We start from the raw sequence: 15,952 nt of genomic DNA on the forward strand, positions 1-15,952 counted from the left end.
GAGTACATCTGTAAGGACTTTCTTAATGGGGATGACATAATTCCATGGGGACTGCTACAGACTGAATGCTTATGCTCCCTCCACCTCCATTCACAGGCTGACATCTAACCCTCAAAGTGATGGCATCTGGAAGTGGGGCTTAAGAGAGAGGAGTCCTCGTGAATGGTATTAGTGTCCTTAAGAAGACAGCCACTTGGGGGCCTGGGTGGCTCAGTGGGTTAAAGCCTTTGCCTTTGGCTCAGGTCATGGTCTCAGGGTCCTGGGATCAAGCCCCACATGGGGCTCTCTGCTTCCACATGGGGAGCCTGCTTCCTCCTCTCTCTCTGCCTGCTTCTCTGACTACTATCTCTATCTACTATCTATCTACTAATCTCTATCAAATAAATAAATAAATAAATAAATCTTTAAAAAAAAAAAAAAAAAAAAAGACAGCCATTTTGTGAATCAGGAAACAGGCCCTCACCAGACACCAAAACTGCTGATACCTTTATCTTGGGACTTCCCAGCGTCCAGAACTGTGAGAGATAAATTTGTATCATTTATAAGCCACCCAATCTATGGTATTCTGTTGCGGCAACCCAAACACACTGAGACAGGGTCAGGTATTGGTTCTTGGTGGAGGGGTAGGGGAGTTGGGGGTGGAAAAAATCTTATTCTTTGTATGTATAAAGTACAGGTACACGTATAATCATAAATAGATATCCAGTTTATCAGTGGCTTTAAATTCATGAAAGGGGATGGTGTATTAGGAAAAGAAGTATATAAAAAGGCTGGGGGGTTGGGCGCTGATAATGCAAAAGGCTGAGAAACACCCGTGAAAAGGTAGAGAGAGTGGGTTCAAGTGGGATGTTAACATCATCTTTCTCCCTGTTTTGAATGTTTATATATAGCATTTTCAAGAAAACAACAAAGCTATTTAAAAAAAATAATGTGGCAGACACATCTATGGGTCTGAAAGGATATTTGTAATATACACTAAGTTTCAAAAGCAAACCTGCTTTTGCAGCTTTATACAGCAAAACAGCAGTATATCATGTGATTATATTTAAGTCGAAAAAAATGAGAGGGAGAGAAAAATCTAGAAAGATATAAGTAATAGTTAACAAGGGTTATCTCTAGGTTAGGGGATTATGGATGACTTTTATTTCCCTATTTTTCCTTCTCTCTATTTTCTGATTCTTCTATAATGAATGTATATGAGAGAAAAGAGAAAGGCCAGGAAATCTAAGTTTTTAAAAGTCTGAATAAACAAGGTTAGTAACAAAGGTTAGTAATAAACAGGGTTTAGTAACAATGCTATATACACCATTCCAAGAATGTCACCTACTAATACAAAGCACTTGAGGCAAGGACTGTGTGACTGACTGAGTAAGGTCTGCTGGTTTTCACTTGCTGCTTCTGCTAGTGCATCTTCTAAAAAAGTAAAAATCCAAACGGGTCTGTATAAGAGGAGAATCACCAACATACCAGATTATCTGCTGACGACAAGGACTGCCTGTCGTCTGCTATCCCGTTGGTCTGGGAATTTTCATCAGCTGCTGGGGGAACAGCACCTTCCTGGCACTCCAGTTCACCCAGGACCTGCTCGGGTTCTGTCAGGCCGCGCTTCTGTGCTGCTTCTTAAAACACAGGTGCAAAAAATCATCACCAAGTTAGTCCTCATCCCAAAAGCTCTGACACCAGGGAGCAGTTACTCATATCATCTTCTAGCTCCTACTTTTTCCCCTCTCCCTTTGCTACCACCCTAGGAGACTGACATAATAATACTGAGAAAGGCTTAACCAAAGTGGTGTTTAGGCTTTACATGTGTCTACTACCCACACACCCCAGAGGTTTCATTCACACTGCAGGCCATGTCAGTGGTGCCTCTAGAAATGAGCAATACAGCAGCCCTGCCTACCCCTGTCCACTTCTGGAAAAGCTTAGAAACAGCTCAGCATGGAAAGCACAGATTTTTTTAAAATGCTACTGATATAGGGGTTAGAGAAGAGCCATATAAATGAAAAGAGTTGGCAGTTACGACAGAAGACCTCAGTCACAAGGAGGAAAAAAACAAAGTAGACCTGAGCTTCCTGGAAGCCGTGTGAAAAAGGGAAAGACAAAGAATTAAAGTTATTCTATTTTAAAGACATTGGTACCAGGACATACATTTCTACATTCTATTAAGTAATTTTATATAATTCTACATTAAATAAATAATGAAATCTATGAATACAGATTGGTGGTAACCTAAATGAACAAAAGAATAGGGCTTAGAGCAGTGGGTCAAACTTCTCAGACTGTCACCCACAGTAAGAAATACATTGTAAAAATCATGACCCCTGGGGCTCCTGGTTGGCTCTGTCGGTTAAGCATCTGCCTTTGGCTCAGGTCATGATTTCAGGGTCCTGGGATCAAGTCCCACATCAGGTTCCCTGCTCAGCGGGGAGCCTGCTTCTTCCTCTCCCTCCGCCCTACCTGTTTGTGCTCTCTCTCAAATAAATAAATGAAATCTTAAAAAAAGAAAGAAAGAAAGAAAGAAACACTGATTGTAACTCTCTGCTAAATTAACGATTTTAGACCCATTAATGGTTTATTGCCACTGGAGTCAAGTATTCAACACACAGCCATTTACCTGAGATTTTGGGCAAAAACAACAACAAAAAACTCTTCCAATAGTCATTCTGAGCTCTACAAGTTTCGTTCCACTGAAACCACACCATAAAACCGAGGGAGCTATGAATGAAGTCTAAGAAAATGGACAAAGCTTCTCTGTGCATCTGATACCTGCTGACGTGGGGACTGTCCCCTTGACACATCAGTGGCTAGCCATGAACATTCAGTAGCAATGGACACCACCTCAGGATTCACAGCCACTCCTGGAAAAAGCTGGATATATCTGGGAGTGGCCTTTGTCTTCCATGTGAAACACCCAATTCTAGCATCGTCAGACTGCTTGAACCCAGGCCCAATGAGAATAAAATTAATGACTAAAAAGATACCTTTTTAGATATTTAGAAATATCCTTTTCAGATTTTTCTGAATCTCACAGGGAAGACAGGCAGATACAAGCAGACTCAGTTTCTATGACTTCACTGGGGGTTGGCATTCCGCCACTAAAATTATCTGGCCAAGGACTTTTTTGGAGCAGTGAGGAGGAGGAGAGGCTGGGTTCTTGGTTCTTACCTTTAACAGCAGATGTGACCACATCTTCTAAGATCTCCTTCACCACCTCCTGGGCCCCGTCATCAGTCCCTACACAACCAAAAGACACAAACACGAACATGTGGGTATTCCCCAGGAAACCAAAGGGGGAGAAGGAGGTCACATCTCAGGAGGCAAAGGGGCAAACAAGTCCTCTCCGAAGCCCAATCTCATTATGCCAAAAGAAAACAAGACCTGTGCAATCTGGAAACTCTTAGACAGCATCTGCTATGACTTTGAGTTTCCCTCTGTGGATTGCTCTTCCTTGCTAAAGCCCTCTCCACCACCCCGGCGCTGGACGCAGGAGCTGGATTTTACCCAGCTATGCTTCTCAGCAGAACAAAAGATGGAGCTTTCTCTTGTGCCTTCACCTTGGGCACCCCAGGGCCTCGGGAAGTGACATGTCTCCTGTTGCTTCGCTTCCTTTGCACTCAGAACCACCCAGAACTCAGCATGAGACGTCTAATGTGGTAACTGAGGATTTACTACATTTTAAATTGAACTGTTCTGTCAGCGGTTAACTGCTTAAGTGGGAGAGCTTCGGCACCAGTTGTTTTGGGAGAACGAGTCAACGCTCTTGGACTAGACTTTTAGGAATCAACATGAGTGATTTCTCAAACATCCCATTGACCAAAAAGGCCACCACATTAAACCGAACCAAAATAAGCCTGCAAATTCTTTTTGAATTCAGTAAGGCCTTCTGGTCAAGTCCCTATTTTTATGAGTTCTGTGTTTGATCCACAAGGTCCTGGAGAGCAGTACAAAGTATTTTCATTTCCACGGAGCAGCTGACCCCCCCCCAAACTATTTATTTGCCACCCACCCCCAAGCTTCACTGAGGTACGACTGGCAAGTAAAACCACCATAACTATTTAGATGGGTAAGTCAATCTCCATGGAAGATATGGATGTTGCACGCTTTTCTTAGAGGGCGGAAAAGAACTCGGGGAAAAAAAAAAAAAAGCCAGCGGCCACGGTTACAATCTCCTGCTCCCCCATCTTTCGTCTAAACAACGTGGTTTAGAATAGATGGGTGTGTGAGCACGTTTCAGGTGCTCTCAGGCCACCTTCGTCATGTTTGCTGTTTTCGCTGTCACAAGTATCGGTACGTCACACATGTACAGTTACCACTGCTCCTCACACTCACTCACCTCAGGCAAGACCATTCAAAGGACCAGAGGATTCATAAGCCAATTACATTTTCTGAACGTATGTTAAAATCAATGTGTCAATATTTATTTTTTTAAAAAAGATTTTATTTATTTATTTGACAGACAGAGATCACAAACAGGCAGAGAGAGAAGGAAACAGGCTCCCAGCCGAGCAGAGAGCCCAACTCGGGGCTCGATCCCAGGACCCCGGGATCACGACCTGAGCGGAAGGCAGAGGCTTTAACCCACTGAGCCACCCAGGCACCCCAATGTGTCACTATTTAAATAAACACTGTTTAGCAAACGAGCTGCCTAAAACCATCTTCTCTACATGTGACAAGGTATTCCCAAGTTCCCTTCCAGGTCCGGCATTCTCCGATACCACGATGTCATACAATGATGATGGCAGCTGCCCATCTCTACCATACATTCCATCACCTGAGCAATGCCAGCATGCTGAATGCATGTCACTGGGGGCGTGGGGGGGTGGGGTGGGAGCTGCACGCTGGGGGAGGGGCAACAGAGGCTGTAAGGCGGAGCCTGCCGGGTATACCGGGCCTGCAGGTAGGCACTCTCTAGCCTGTGCACTGCTTCCCCGGACCCAGCTTTACGGCGGTATCATAGACAAGTGAGACTTGTATATACTTAGGGGGCACGACTCGATGATGTGATGTATGTATATGTATACAAATCACACTGTGAAATGGTCACCACAATCAAGCTAATTAACACTCTGTCCCCTCACACGGTTACCATTATCTTCCTTTCTTGTCTGTGGTGAGAACACATAAGATGTACACTCGGCAAATTTCTAGCACACAGCACAGTGCTGTAACTATGGTCACAGTGCTACACGCTGCATCATCAAAATTCCGCACCTTATGTAACAAACCATACCCCCAACTGGTATCTCCCCATTTCTGTGACCACCTTTCTACATTCTGTGTCAACACATCTGACTCCTCTAGTGCCTCATACACGTGGAATCATGCAGTATTTGTCCTTTAATGACTGGCTTCTTTCACTAAGCATAATGCCCTCCAGGTTTGTCCGTGTTGTTACAAATGGCAGGATTTCCTTCTTTTTAAAGGCTGGATAATATTCCAGTGTGTGCGTGCTTGTCTACGTGTGTACGCGCGTAAGTGCTTTATCCATTCATCTTTTGACACCGACGTTACTTCCACATCTTGGCTATTGTGAATAATGCTGAACAGGGAAGTGCAGACGATCTTGTCAAGATCCTGATTATAATCTCTCTGAAGATATACCTAGAAATAAGACGTCTCGATCATAAAGTAGCTCTATTTTTAATTTTCTGAGGAACCTCCATACTGTTTTCCATATCGGCCGCACCAATTTCCATTCCTGCGACAGGGTACAAGGGCTCCCTTCCCCCCACATGCTCCCTAGCACTCGTCCTTCACCTTTCTGGTAACAGTCATTCTGACAGGGGCAAGCTGATATCTCATTGTGGTTCTGATTTGCATTCGCCTGATGATTAGTGAAACTGAGCACCTTTTAAAGTATGTGTTGGCCATTTGTATGTCTTCTTTTGAGAATTGTCTATTCAGGTCCTTTGTCCATTTCTCAATGGGTTATTTGTTTTTTTGCTATTGAGCTGTAGACGTTCCTTGTATATTTTGGATACTTATCCCTTCTCAGATAAACGGCTTGCAAATATTTTCTCCTATTCCATAGGATGCATTTAAATTCTGTTGATTGTTTCACTGGCAGTGCTTATGGACTATATTTTCTTTTTATTTGCATTAGCTGTGAACACTTAAAAAATTGGGAGATGTGGGGCGCCTGGGTGGCTCAGTGGGTTAAAGCCTCTGCCTTTGGCTCAGGTCATGATCCCAGGGTTCTGGGATTAAGCCCCGCATTGGGAATCTCTGCTCAGCAGGGAGTCTGCTTCCTCCCACCTCTCTCTCTGCCTGCCTCTCTGCCTACTTGTGATCTCTGTCTGTCAAATAAATAAATAAAATCTTAAAAAAGAAAAAAAAAAGACAAAAAATAACAACAAAAAAATTGGGAGATGTGTCATAAAAATCCAGATCTAGATTATCTGGCAACACCAGGCCACAGTGTCTGAAACTAGGAGCACCTGCCCCCTTTAGCCAAGGCATGAACTCTAAGATGTCCTGGTGCCTCAGTCCTTGCCACTGAGGACAGGTGTCATGGGTCTGTCAAGAGTGGGGAAAATGGGACACTGACGGGGTTGGGTGTCTGAAAGACATCAGAGCGAAAAATTCCCTTGTAGAAGTGACTTCAACACAGAAGAGTGAACGCTCCAGAGCCAATGTGTCTGGTTCAGGTTCCTGCTCTGCCACTTCCCAGTGTGGGGACTTACGTCACATTACCTTTCCAAGCTTCAGTTCCCTCAGTAGTGGACAAGGATGATTTCAGTAGTACTTACCTCATGGAGCTTTGTGAGAATTCAGTAAAATAATAACCAGAAAGCATTTAAAATGGTGTTTGTAGAGTGAGGACTCAAGTGTTAATTTTTCTTTGGTCTGTAGGGTATGATTGTGCTAAGACATTCCTGATGCCCTCATGAGAGAGGCCCTCTCATTTCTTTCTTTCTTTCTTAATTTAAATTCAATTACCCAACATATAGTACATCATTAGTTTTTGATAAAATGTTCCATGATTCATTAGTTGCGTACAACACCCAGGGCTCATCACATCACATGTCCTTTTAAAAGATTTACTTTGGAGAAAGATAGAGATAAGAGTGCATGCATGAGTGGAGGGGGGAGGGCCAGAGGGAGAGGAAGAGAGAGAGAGAGAGAGAGAGAGAGAGAGAGAGAGAGAGAGCAAACTCCCTGCTGAGTGCAGAGCCTGACACAGTGTTCCATCCCAGGACTCTGAGATCCGAGATCGTGACCTGAGCCAAAATCAAGAGGCAGAGGCTTATCCAACTGAGCCACCTAGGCGCCCCAAGGCCTTCTCACGTCTGCCACTTGCCTGGCCCTGGAGACTAAGTCCATACAGAGGTTTCCCAACTAGGGGCACCCGGGTGGCTCAGTTGGTTAAGCCTCTGCCTCTTGATTTTGGCTCAGGTCCTGAGACTGAGCCCCACATTGGGCTCCATGCGGGGCATGGAGTCTGCCTGAGATTCTCTCTCCCTCTGCCTACCACACCCCACCAACTGTCTCTGTGCCAAATAAATAAATAAATAAATAAACAAATTTAAAAAACAGACAAGAAATTTCCCACTAACCACACAGTTTCAGTTACTTAAAGCCATCACTATCTTTCATTCTAAAGAGAAAAAAAAATGTCCATTTCTACAGGGATCCTCCTCTTCCCTCACTGCAGTTTTCCCACTTAAAGAGCACCAGGACCACCATTTTTTGGAGGAATAACAGTGTTTAACTCACTTTCCTTGACAGGCTGTATCCGTAGCAGCCACTGTGCGATATCAAAATCTTCTCAGGCCAGGAAGGCGTGGGAGTCAGGAAGCCCCAATTCCAAAAGAAGGTTCCCGCGGAGGCAGCTGCCGCTGAAGAGCCCCTAACGAGGCCCAGAGGTAGCAGGACCACCACGGTATTCCTGCCTGCTTCCCCTGCTGACACATCAGCCTGTGGGAGGGCTGAGAAGAGGCCTCCAATGCGATAATAACCACTAAAAAGTGTGCTGTGTTTAAGTTTCAAGCATGCTGTCAAAAGGTTAGCAAACCAAACCAAACCAAATCCTTGCAAGGTTCAGAATATGCTGGTTCCTGGGAATGTCTAGCAGTCACCACTTGGCCATTACTGACTGGCCATTTCACAAACTCTGTCCCTAAGCAAAATAAGAGGGTCACCTTGAAGAGGTTCAGATAAAATAAACCCTTGCGGCCACTCCCTCCTTAGCCAGCAGGAGACCCACCCCTGTGGTGGGTATCGCCAGTCACTAACTCATACCCTGAATCCTCACACAGCTCTAATTCTGTTTTGGAAGGGGCTGTCCCTGTATTTCCCGGCCACCCCAGCAGAAAGGGTGGTCGTGTGACCAAGTTCTAGCCAATAAGGGGTAAAGGGTAAATTACTGATGATTGCCTGGGCTTCGGGAAGGCCCCGTAGGGAGCAGCATGACTCAGGGGGGAGACCTTGAGTCCCACCCTCTCTCCTTCCTGCAGGAGGACATGATAGCATCTGGAACCATAAGGTAACCTGGAGGATGAAAGTTACATGCTAAGAATAATCGGGGAAAAAATAGAAGGAATCTGAGACTCACCCTCCCATGCCTGTTTTCTGTCCAGTGAAGCGGGGACCATGGTGGAGGGAGGTAGGTGGGGTAGTAAGATACATTCACTCACTCCATCAAAAAGTTGAATGCCTGCCTGTTCGGCCCTGTTCCAGGCATGTGGAATACATCACTGTTTAAAATAAAGATCATTATCTTCACGGTGCTTATGTTCTAGCTGGAATAATAACTGTGTTATGCTGCACACTACAGTGCTAGGGAAAAAGCAGAGGGGGACGAGGCAGATGTAGAATGGTGGGGACAGATGTGAACACAGGGTGACAGTAAAACACGACATGCCTATTTCCTAGAAACTAGGGTTTGGTTATGCCCACTGTCCAAGCACTTGGTAATATGCAAGAATGCTAAAGGAAAAAAAATCAGGGACCAAAGCTGTTTGCTGTCACATTCCAACCACACGCCAACACTGTTCCTCGACAGGAAGGAACACTTAGGCAACCTACTGTCGCAAAGTAAGTGTCCATCGAGCAGCTAACACAGAAGTCGTAAACCCCTGAGAGGGAGCCGCCCAGCAAGGGAGGCTGTGTCAGAAAGGAGTGGGACCCGGGGGTACATTCTGTTATTTTTATAAAGTGTTGGTCTGAGACAATTTTTGTTTTATCCACAAAAAATACTGAAATTCCTAAAGCAGAGGATCTGGGATTGCTAACACGGAAAACAGGCTCCCTTTATTCTATGCACTGTTCTCACCACCTTCACATCTGATTACCATCTTAACTATTTGCTTTTTTAACTCATTTTTTTAAGTGGAAACTTATTTGAAAGATAATAATAGCAAACACACAGGTCCAAGCGCCAGACACTGCTCTGATTTAATTCTCATAAACCTGTACGATCGGTACTAGCTGTGGCCCCACCTTCAGATGAGGACCCGAGGCTCAGAGAGGTTAAAGATTTCCCTCAAGGTCACACAGCTACTAGACCCTAGAGTCACGATTTGAAACCAGGCTGTCCGATCAGAATCTCCATACTGGCTGAGGAAGGATAACTTTGCTCTATTTTAGAATACTTAACAATTGCATTTGTTCTTTTTTTCTTAAGAAGGAGCTGCAAGGGGGCACCTGGGTGGCTCAGTGGGTTAAGCCTCTGCCTTCAGCTCAGGTCATGGTCTCAGGGTCCTGGGATCGAGTCCCACATCGGGCTCTCTGCTCGGCAGGGAGCCTGCTTCCTCCTCTCTCTCTCTCTCTGCTTGCCTCTCTGCCCACTTGTGATCTTTCTCTGTCAAATAAATAAAATCTTTAAAAAAAAAAAAAAAAGAAGGAGCTGCAAGAAGAAAAAACGAGCTAAGAAATCCTTAAACACACAGGTATTTGTGTACGTACAGTAGCTACTCATTAGCCACAGAAATGTAAACGTGATGTCTCATGCATGTTGGGAGTCAAAAAGTCAGATTCTTAAAAATGATCTTAAAAACAAAAAAGAAAATGGGAAGTGACAGTTTCTGGGCACAGGATTTCTTTTGGGTGTAATTAAAATGTTCTAAAATTGACTACGGTGACGACTGCACAACTCTGTGAATGTGCTAAAAATAATTGGATTGTATGTTTTAAAAAGCTGAATTTATGGTACACAAACTGCAGCTTAATGAAGCTGTTTTTTTAAAGAAAACTGACAAGAACAGCCAGGCATTGAGGAGGAGTGTGAATGGACACATGGGGTGGGGTCCCCAGGGATGACTGCTGGCTGTGCCCCCAAATTCACGTAAGCTAGAATGTCTCAGGCTCAAAAATCTATTTTGTAAGTTTACACAGAGCAATTTAGTCCATGTCGTGGACAGGCTGATAAGACTGACGGACTGACTATTGATTTATCAACTTAGGATAAAAACCAGTAAAGGGAAAGAGATGTTCAAGTCTGTTGTGAACTGTCTGCATCTATGCAAATTCCACTGGGAGGCAAATGATCCCAGAAAGGCCGTGGGGAGGGTTCTCAGCAAATTAAATAGGAAAATGGAGGGCGCCTGGGTGGCGCTGTCAGTTGAGCGTTCGCCTCTTGATTCTGGCTGAGGTCATGATCTCGGGGTCCTGGGATCAAGCCCAGCAGGGTTCCGTACTCAGCGCGGAGTCTGCTTGGGATTTTCTCTCCCTTTCCCTCTGCCTCACCCACTCTTGCACTCTCTCTAAAATAGATAAGTAAATCTTAAAATCAGTAAATAAATAAATAAATAGGAAAATGTATGTCGAGTGCCCAGTTAGCAAACATGGTGCCCAGCACAGTGACTGGCTAGTTCGGGGCAGTTCCAGGATGTGATGACTACAGGATGGACCCCACAGAAGGGCAGGGTGTGTTCTCCCCCATCACAGAGGCCCTAGAGCCCAGGGCCCGCAGCGGAACTCAACAGCCTGGACGCTAGCCCAGGGCCCCATCCCCCTGCGCGGACATCTCCGTCACCTGCCTCTTGGGCTACCTTTACCCTCAGCTTCCAAGGCTGCTCAACCCCTTCTTCTGAAGAACCTATTCTTTCTTTAGAGCTACATCTGGAGAACAAGAAGCCCCTCACTCTTTTTAAGGGTAATAGCACACTTCCATTCCAACCCATTATCTGTGGGTTTGCCACTGGTATTTTTGAAATTTTTTATTTTATTAACATACAATGTATTATTAGCCCTTAGGGGTACAGGTCTGTGTATCACCAGGTTTACACACTTCACAGCACTCACCATAGCACATACCTTCCCCCATGTCCATAACCCCACCACCCTCTCCCTATTCCCCTCCCCTCCGCAAACCCTCAGTTTGTTTTGTGAGATTAAGAGTCTTTTATGGTTTGTCTCCCTCCCGATCCCATCTTGTTTCATTTATTCTTTTCCTACCTCCCCAACCCCCCCCCATGTTGCCTCTCAACTTCCTCATATCAGGGAGGTCATATGATAATTGTCTTTCTCTGATTGACTTATTTCGCTCAGCATAATACCCTCTAGTTCCATCCACATTGTCGCAAATGGCAAGATTTCATTTCTTTTGATGCCATTTGATGATTAAAGGCAGTCTGATTCCCTCATTCTTGGGAGAAGCCTTGCAGGGGGCACCAAGCATTGGCAACAAAACCCACAGCAATATACTAAGTACGAATCACTCTTTTACAGCAGAATTTTAAGTTACTGTGTTTCCGCAAAATGATCTTTTTAGAAGTCAAGTTTTCTTCCCTCATTCATTCCAAAAAAATGTATTTACTGAGTGTCTGCCATGAATGCTGGGCACCATGCCAGTGCTGGGAATATAGTGGTGAACAGAGTGGTCTAAATCTCCTCCTAGGAATAAGTAAACATAAACTCTTCAGTGATCTCAGGTAGTGATAAGCGCTATGTAGAAAAGAAAAGCGGCTGATAGGGCAGAAATGTGGGAGCTGCAGAGAGGGTGATCAGTGTGAACTGAGAGACCTGAAGATAAACGGGGGAGGGGGGCAGGAAGTGCAAAGGCACCAACAGCAAGCATGGCACTCTCAAGGCACACTGTATAGTCAATAAGGGGGAAAGAAGTATAACGGGATGGAGAGGCGGACAGGAGTTAGGTCACATACGGCCTTGGCCTTGGAAGTCAAGGGCTGGGCGGGCACAGATTTCACTGTGAATGGGAAATTACCAAAGGGGTTTACGCAGAGGGGGGTCTGTGATCTAATTCATGCTTTAAGAGATCACTCTGGCTGCTACAGAGGAAATGGGCTGTAGTGGAAACACCGATGCAGCCAGAGAGACTCGTATTTTTATCTGCACAGCTATGCTTACTATGTACCAAGTGTTTAAATATTAATGTTTATTGACTGATCACGGCCTGATAAGGGTTACAGTAAAACCTGGTCCTTGCTCTGAGAGTTTAGAAAGTGAAAATGGTGACAGATCTAGAGGATGGGCCAGGAGTTTCTGAGCACCTTCCCTGAGACACAGGACCGCAGGACTGAGGACACAGCAACTCTGCGCTCACCCAGAGACCAGGACCATTTTTGGTGGCAACTTTCTCTTTTGTCCTTTCCCTGAGTAAACTGATACGGAAAAACCTTCCAGCAACAGCATTTGGTCTGTTCCTGTGTATGCTATGCACGCTAATAATGGAGGAACAAAAGCTGCTCACACACATGTCCTCTCACAGAACATTCTAACCAACAGAAACTGTTGTCAATAATGACAGAAGAGATGAGATGAGGTATAAAGACAGATCAGGTATTTCGTGTAGACCAAGCAGCTAGAGTGAAGATTTACTACACAAAAATCACTTGGGAAGGGACAGTTCCCCAAAAAATACGCATTTGGGAACTGATTCATACAACCTGCCCAGAGAAACACGCAAACATTCTGAAATAATCTTATGATAATCCAATCTGCCATTTCTTGCCTAATGTTTCATTTACTTTAGGACTACAATCAGGTGTGGGAAGTCTTCATTTAAAAAAACAAACAAAAATACATAACGTACTAGGTCACCGGAGAAGAAAACAAAGCTATCTGTCTGTCCACCTGTATGTCCGCCCACCTTCCCACCTTCTTGCTCCTTTCACAGATGTCTGTGAGTGGCCACTAGCTGCCAGGCCATGAGCAAGGTACAGAGATCCCATGTACATATGACAGAGGGGGTCCCCTCGTCCTCCTCGGGGCAGAGAAGAGATACTGAGTGACTAACTACCCAAACAATTAACTACATGGAGATAAACAACCCAATCCGAAGCCACCGTGCGGAAGCTGGCGTCAAGAAGCAGGAGCTTGCTGCGTTCCAGGGGCTAGTTAGAGAAAAGCACCCAGCCGACACAGGACCGCAGACCTCCTGCTTTAGGGGCTATGCTCCTCAAATGATGAGCAACAGGGAAGGGGAAGGCCCAGAAAGAGACAAGCTGTTACCCCTTCAACCGCCCCTCAGCCACAGATGGGTCCCTTGCACGGGGGGGGGGGGGATGAAGAGCGCCCAGGGTGTACCTGATAGTGATGCGCCTCTTTTTCTGGGTGCGTCTCCATTTTCTGAGCTTGCTTTTCCAGAACCACTGCTGGTATGTTCGCCGTTGGTTAAATCTGTCTTTTCGGGAGTCGTTGGTTTGCTCTGTGCCTGGCTCTGCTTCCGATGACTGAACTTTGGGGACACTGTTGCAGCTTGGATCACAGGGGACTGGGGTTTTGACGGGATTGGTCTTTCCAATTCTCTGGCCTCCTGTAACTACAAGGCAACAAAAAAGGGATTCAGTCTAAATGCTCCCAGCACTGGGGTGCCTGGCTGGCTCAGGCGGTGGAGCCTAGGGCTCCTGATGTCAGGGTTGTGGGTTCGAGCCCCATATTGGGTATAGAGATAACTTAAAAATAATAAAATCTTAAAAGAAAAAAAAATATATATAGGTCCCAGCATTTTGAGAAGGACCAGAAAATTTGCCAGCCTGAAGGATAACGTTTTAAACAGAAGGATAACATTTTAAAAAGGAAATAAATTCTTCTGACAAACTCAAAGCAAAATCTGAATGCTGATTCCAAAACCCAAGCTAGATTCTTTCTCTGCTTTTTAAAGCAAGAACAAAAACAGAATTCAGAGGAAGAATGGATGCACTTTAAAATGAAACTGTTCACACATTGGGTGTGCGGTGCCCCCAGCAGCTGATGACCGCCACCACTCACCACTTGGTTTTCCATGCGCGTGAAAATGACGTTCAGCATCTGAGTGAGGGTAGCCTTGGCAGTGGTTTGATTGATGAGATTTTTGCTGGCCAAGTAGATATTGTAACATGTCCTGACCGTCTGCAGGATAGTGCCCTCATGAATTTCAATGTGTGGGGATGTCACCGCTGTCAGAAGAGCCTAAAACAAAAATCCACAAGCTTCACCTTCACAAACATCCATCTGCCTCCCATCCTCCCACAGCCAAACTTTTCTACAGGGTTTGGCTTTGTTTGGTTTGGTTTTGTAAATGGTAAGAAGATGGCTCTGCAAAGCAAAACTCCCTATTGCTCTGAGCTTAAAGATAATTATTAACCTATAAAATTCAAATTATTTGCCATAATCAAGTTGTGTTGAAGAGGACTTTCTATCAATATACTTTTTTAAGAGGCAAAAACACAGTTCTCTCAGAAGGGAAACCGCTTTAACTTGGTCTCACCTACATTAATCACTGAATAGACAGGTTTTGATAGGCAGTCAGGGTCCCAGTTGCCTGGAGGGTTTTCAAGAGAGGTTCAACGGCGGCTAACATGGAGCCATCCCACACAAAGCTAGCACAGTCAGGACTTCAGATCTGGAACGCTGGCTACAGCCCTCCCGATCCTGTTCTCCCGACAAGAAGACGGTACTATCACATGCCAAACCACTTCTGGTAGTGGAAATGGAACAGGGAAATGGAATGGGGGGTGGGATGGGAGCAGGACAAGAGGACAAGGGGCAGATCAGTGTAAGATTATTCAGGACCCACTGAGAAATGGCAGACCCGGAATCCAGGATTTCAAGGAGAAAAGCCCAGAGGATTTTAAGCCCACTCAATTGCCAAGCAATTTACATTGTGATTAGGGCAACTGTTTACTTTGGAAACACACCTGGTTCCACTTTTCTTGTCTCAGTCTGTGCTAATAAATTCTGACACTTAACAAAAGATCTAAGCAACGCTTACACTCTTCTGCTCCAGCTCAGGACCACCTGAGACAACTAACACATGGTAAATCAGAAACCCAAATTCCCAAGGGAGACTAGCTTTCTTATTTAAAAATCCAGACCAGGCCAACAAACAGAAATACCTTAATTATTTGTAACTGAACTCCTTCATCGGTCTGAGGGCCCTGAAAACAGTTGCAAATGGTTTCAACGATCCTGTCGATGAGCCGCTTCCCTGGGGCTCCACTGTCAGGGGCGTTGCCAGTGATGTGCCCATATGCGATGAGTTTCTAAATGCAGAAAGAACAAAGATGAAAGGTTTCTGCCTGGCCAGGACTGAGGCTGCCCAGGGCAACAAAAGACAGGCAGTAGTAAGCTTGGCCTTAACTTCTGGTTCCCACAGACCCCTCGGCTCCCCCGGGGCATGGCAGGCACAGCCACCCTATGGCTGCAGTGTTCACCCCCCTCCCACTCTCCCACGTCTCCCACGGCAGAAGAGCCCCAGGCGAAAGCCTATCCAGTGGAAGAGGCAAGGTGTAGAACAGTCACAGGTACACAACTACTAGTGTGAAAAACTGATGGCCTAAAAGCGATACATAATGGAGACAGGAAGTAGTTGGTGGTTGCCCAGAGCTGGGGGGTAGGGGGTGGTTTAGAGAGAAAAGGGGAGTGACTGGTGATGAACCCAGGGTTTCTTTCTCAGGTGATAAAGATGGTCTACAATTAGATTGTGGGGATGGATGTACAAGTTCGTCAATGTACAAAAATCACTGCATTGTACACTTCCAATGGATGACTTGTATGCATGTGAATTATA

At 45.2% G+C, this 15,952-nt stretch overlaps 1 protein-coding gene across 2 annotated transcripts in view; it reads right to left on the reverse strand.

The window, feature by feature from the left end:
- Positions 1-15,952, reverse strand: part of LOC111141359 (ADP ribosylation factor guanine nucleotide exchange factor 2) — a 100,433-nt gene that overhangs the window by 64,007 nt on the left and 20,474 nt on the right. For both annotated transcript variants that reach the window (XM_022493838.1, XM_022493837.1), the window contains exons 4-8: positions 15,279-15,425; positions 14,173-14,352; positions 13,489-13,723; positions 3,166-3,234; positions 1,468-1,619 (exon numbers count right to left, since the gene is read on the reverse strand). In XM_022493838.1, the coding sequence (XP_022349546.1) occupies positions 1,468-1,619; positions 3,166-3,234; positions 13,489-13,723; positions 14,173-14,352; positions 15,279-15,425 (783 nt within the window). The remainder of the gene's footprint in view (positions 1-1,467; positions 1,620-3,165; positions 3,235-13,488; positions 13,724-14,172; positions 14,353-15,278; positions 15,426-15,952) is intronic.

This window comes from Enhydra lutris, unplaced genomic scaffold, assembly GCF_002288905.1.
Source record: "Enhydra lutris kenyoni isolate GAN:26980312 unplaced genomic scaffold, ASM228890v2 scaffoldscaffold6, whole genome shotgun sequence".
Taxonomy (NCBI): Eukaryota; Metazoa; Chordata; class Mammalia; order Carnivora; family Mustelidae; genus Enhydra; species Enhydra lutris.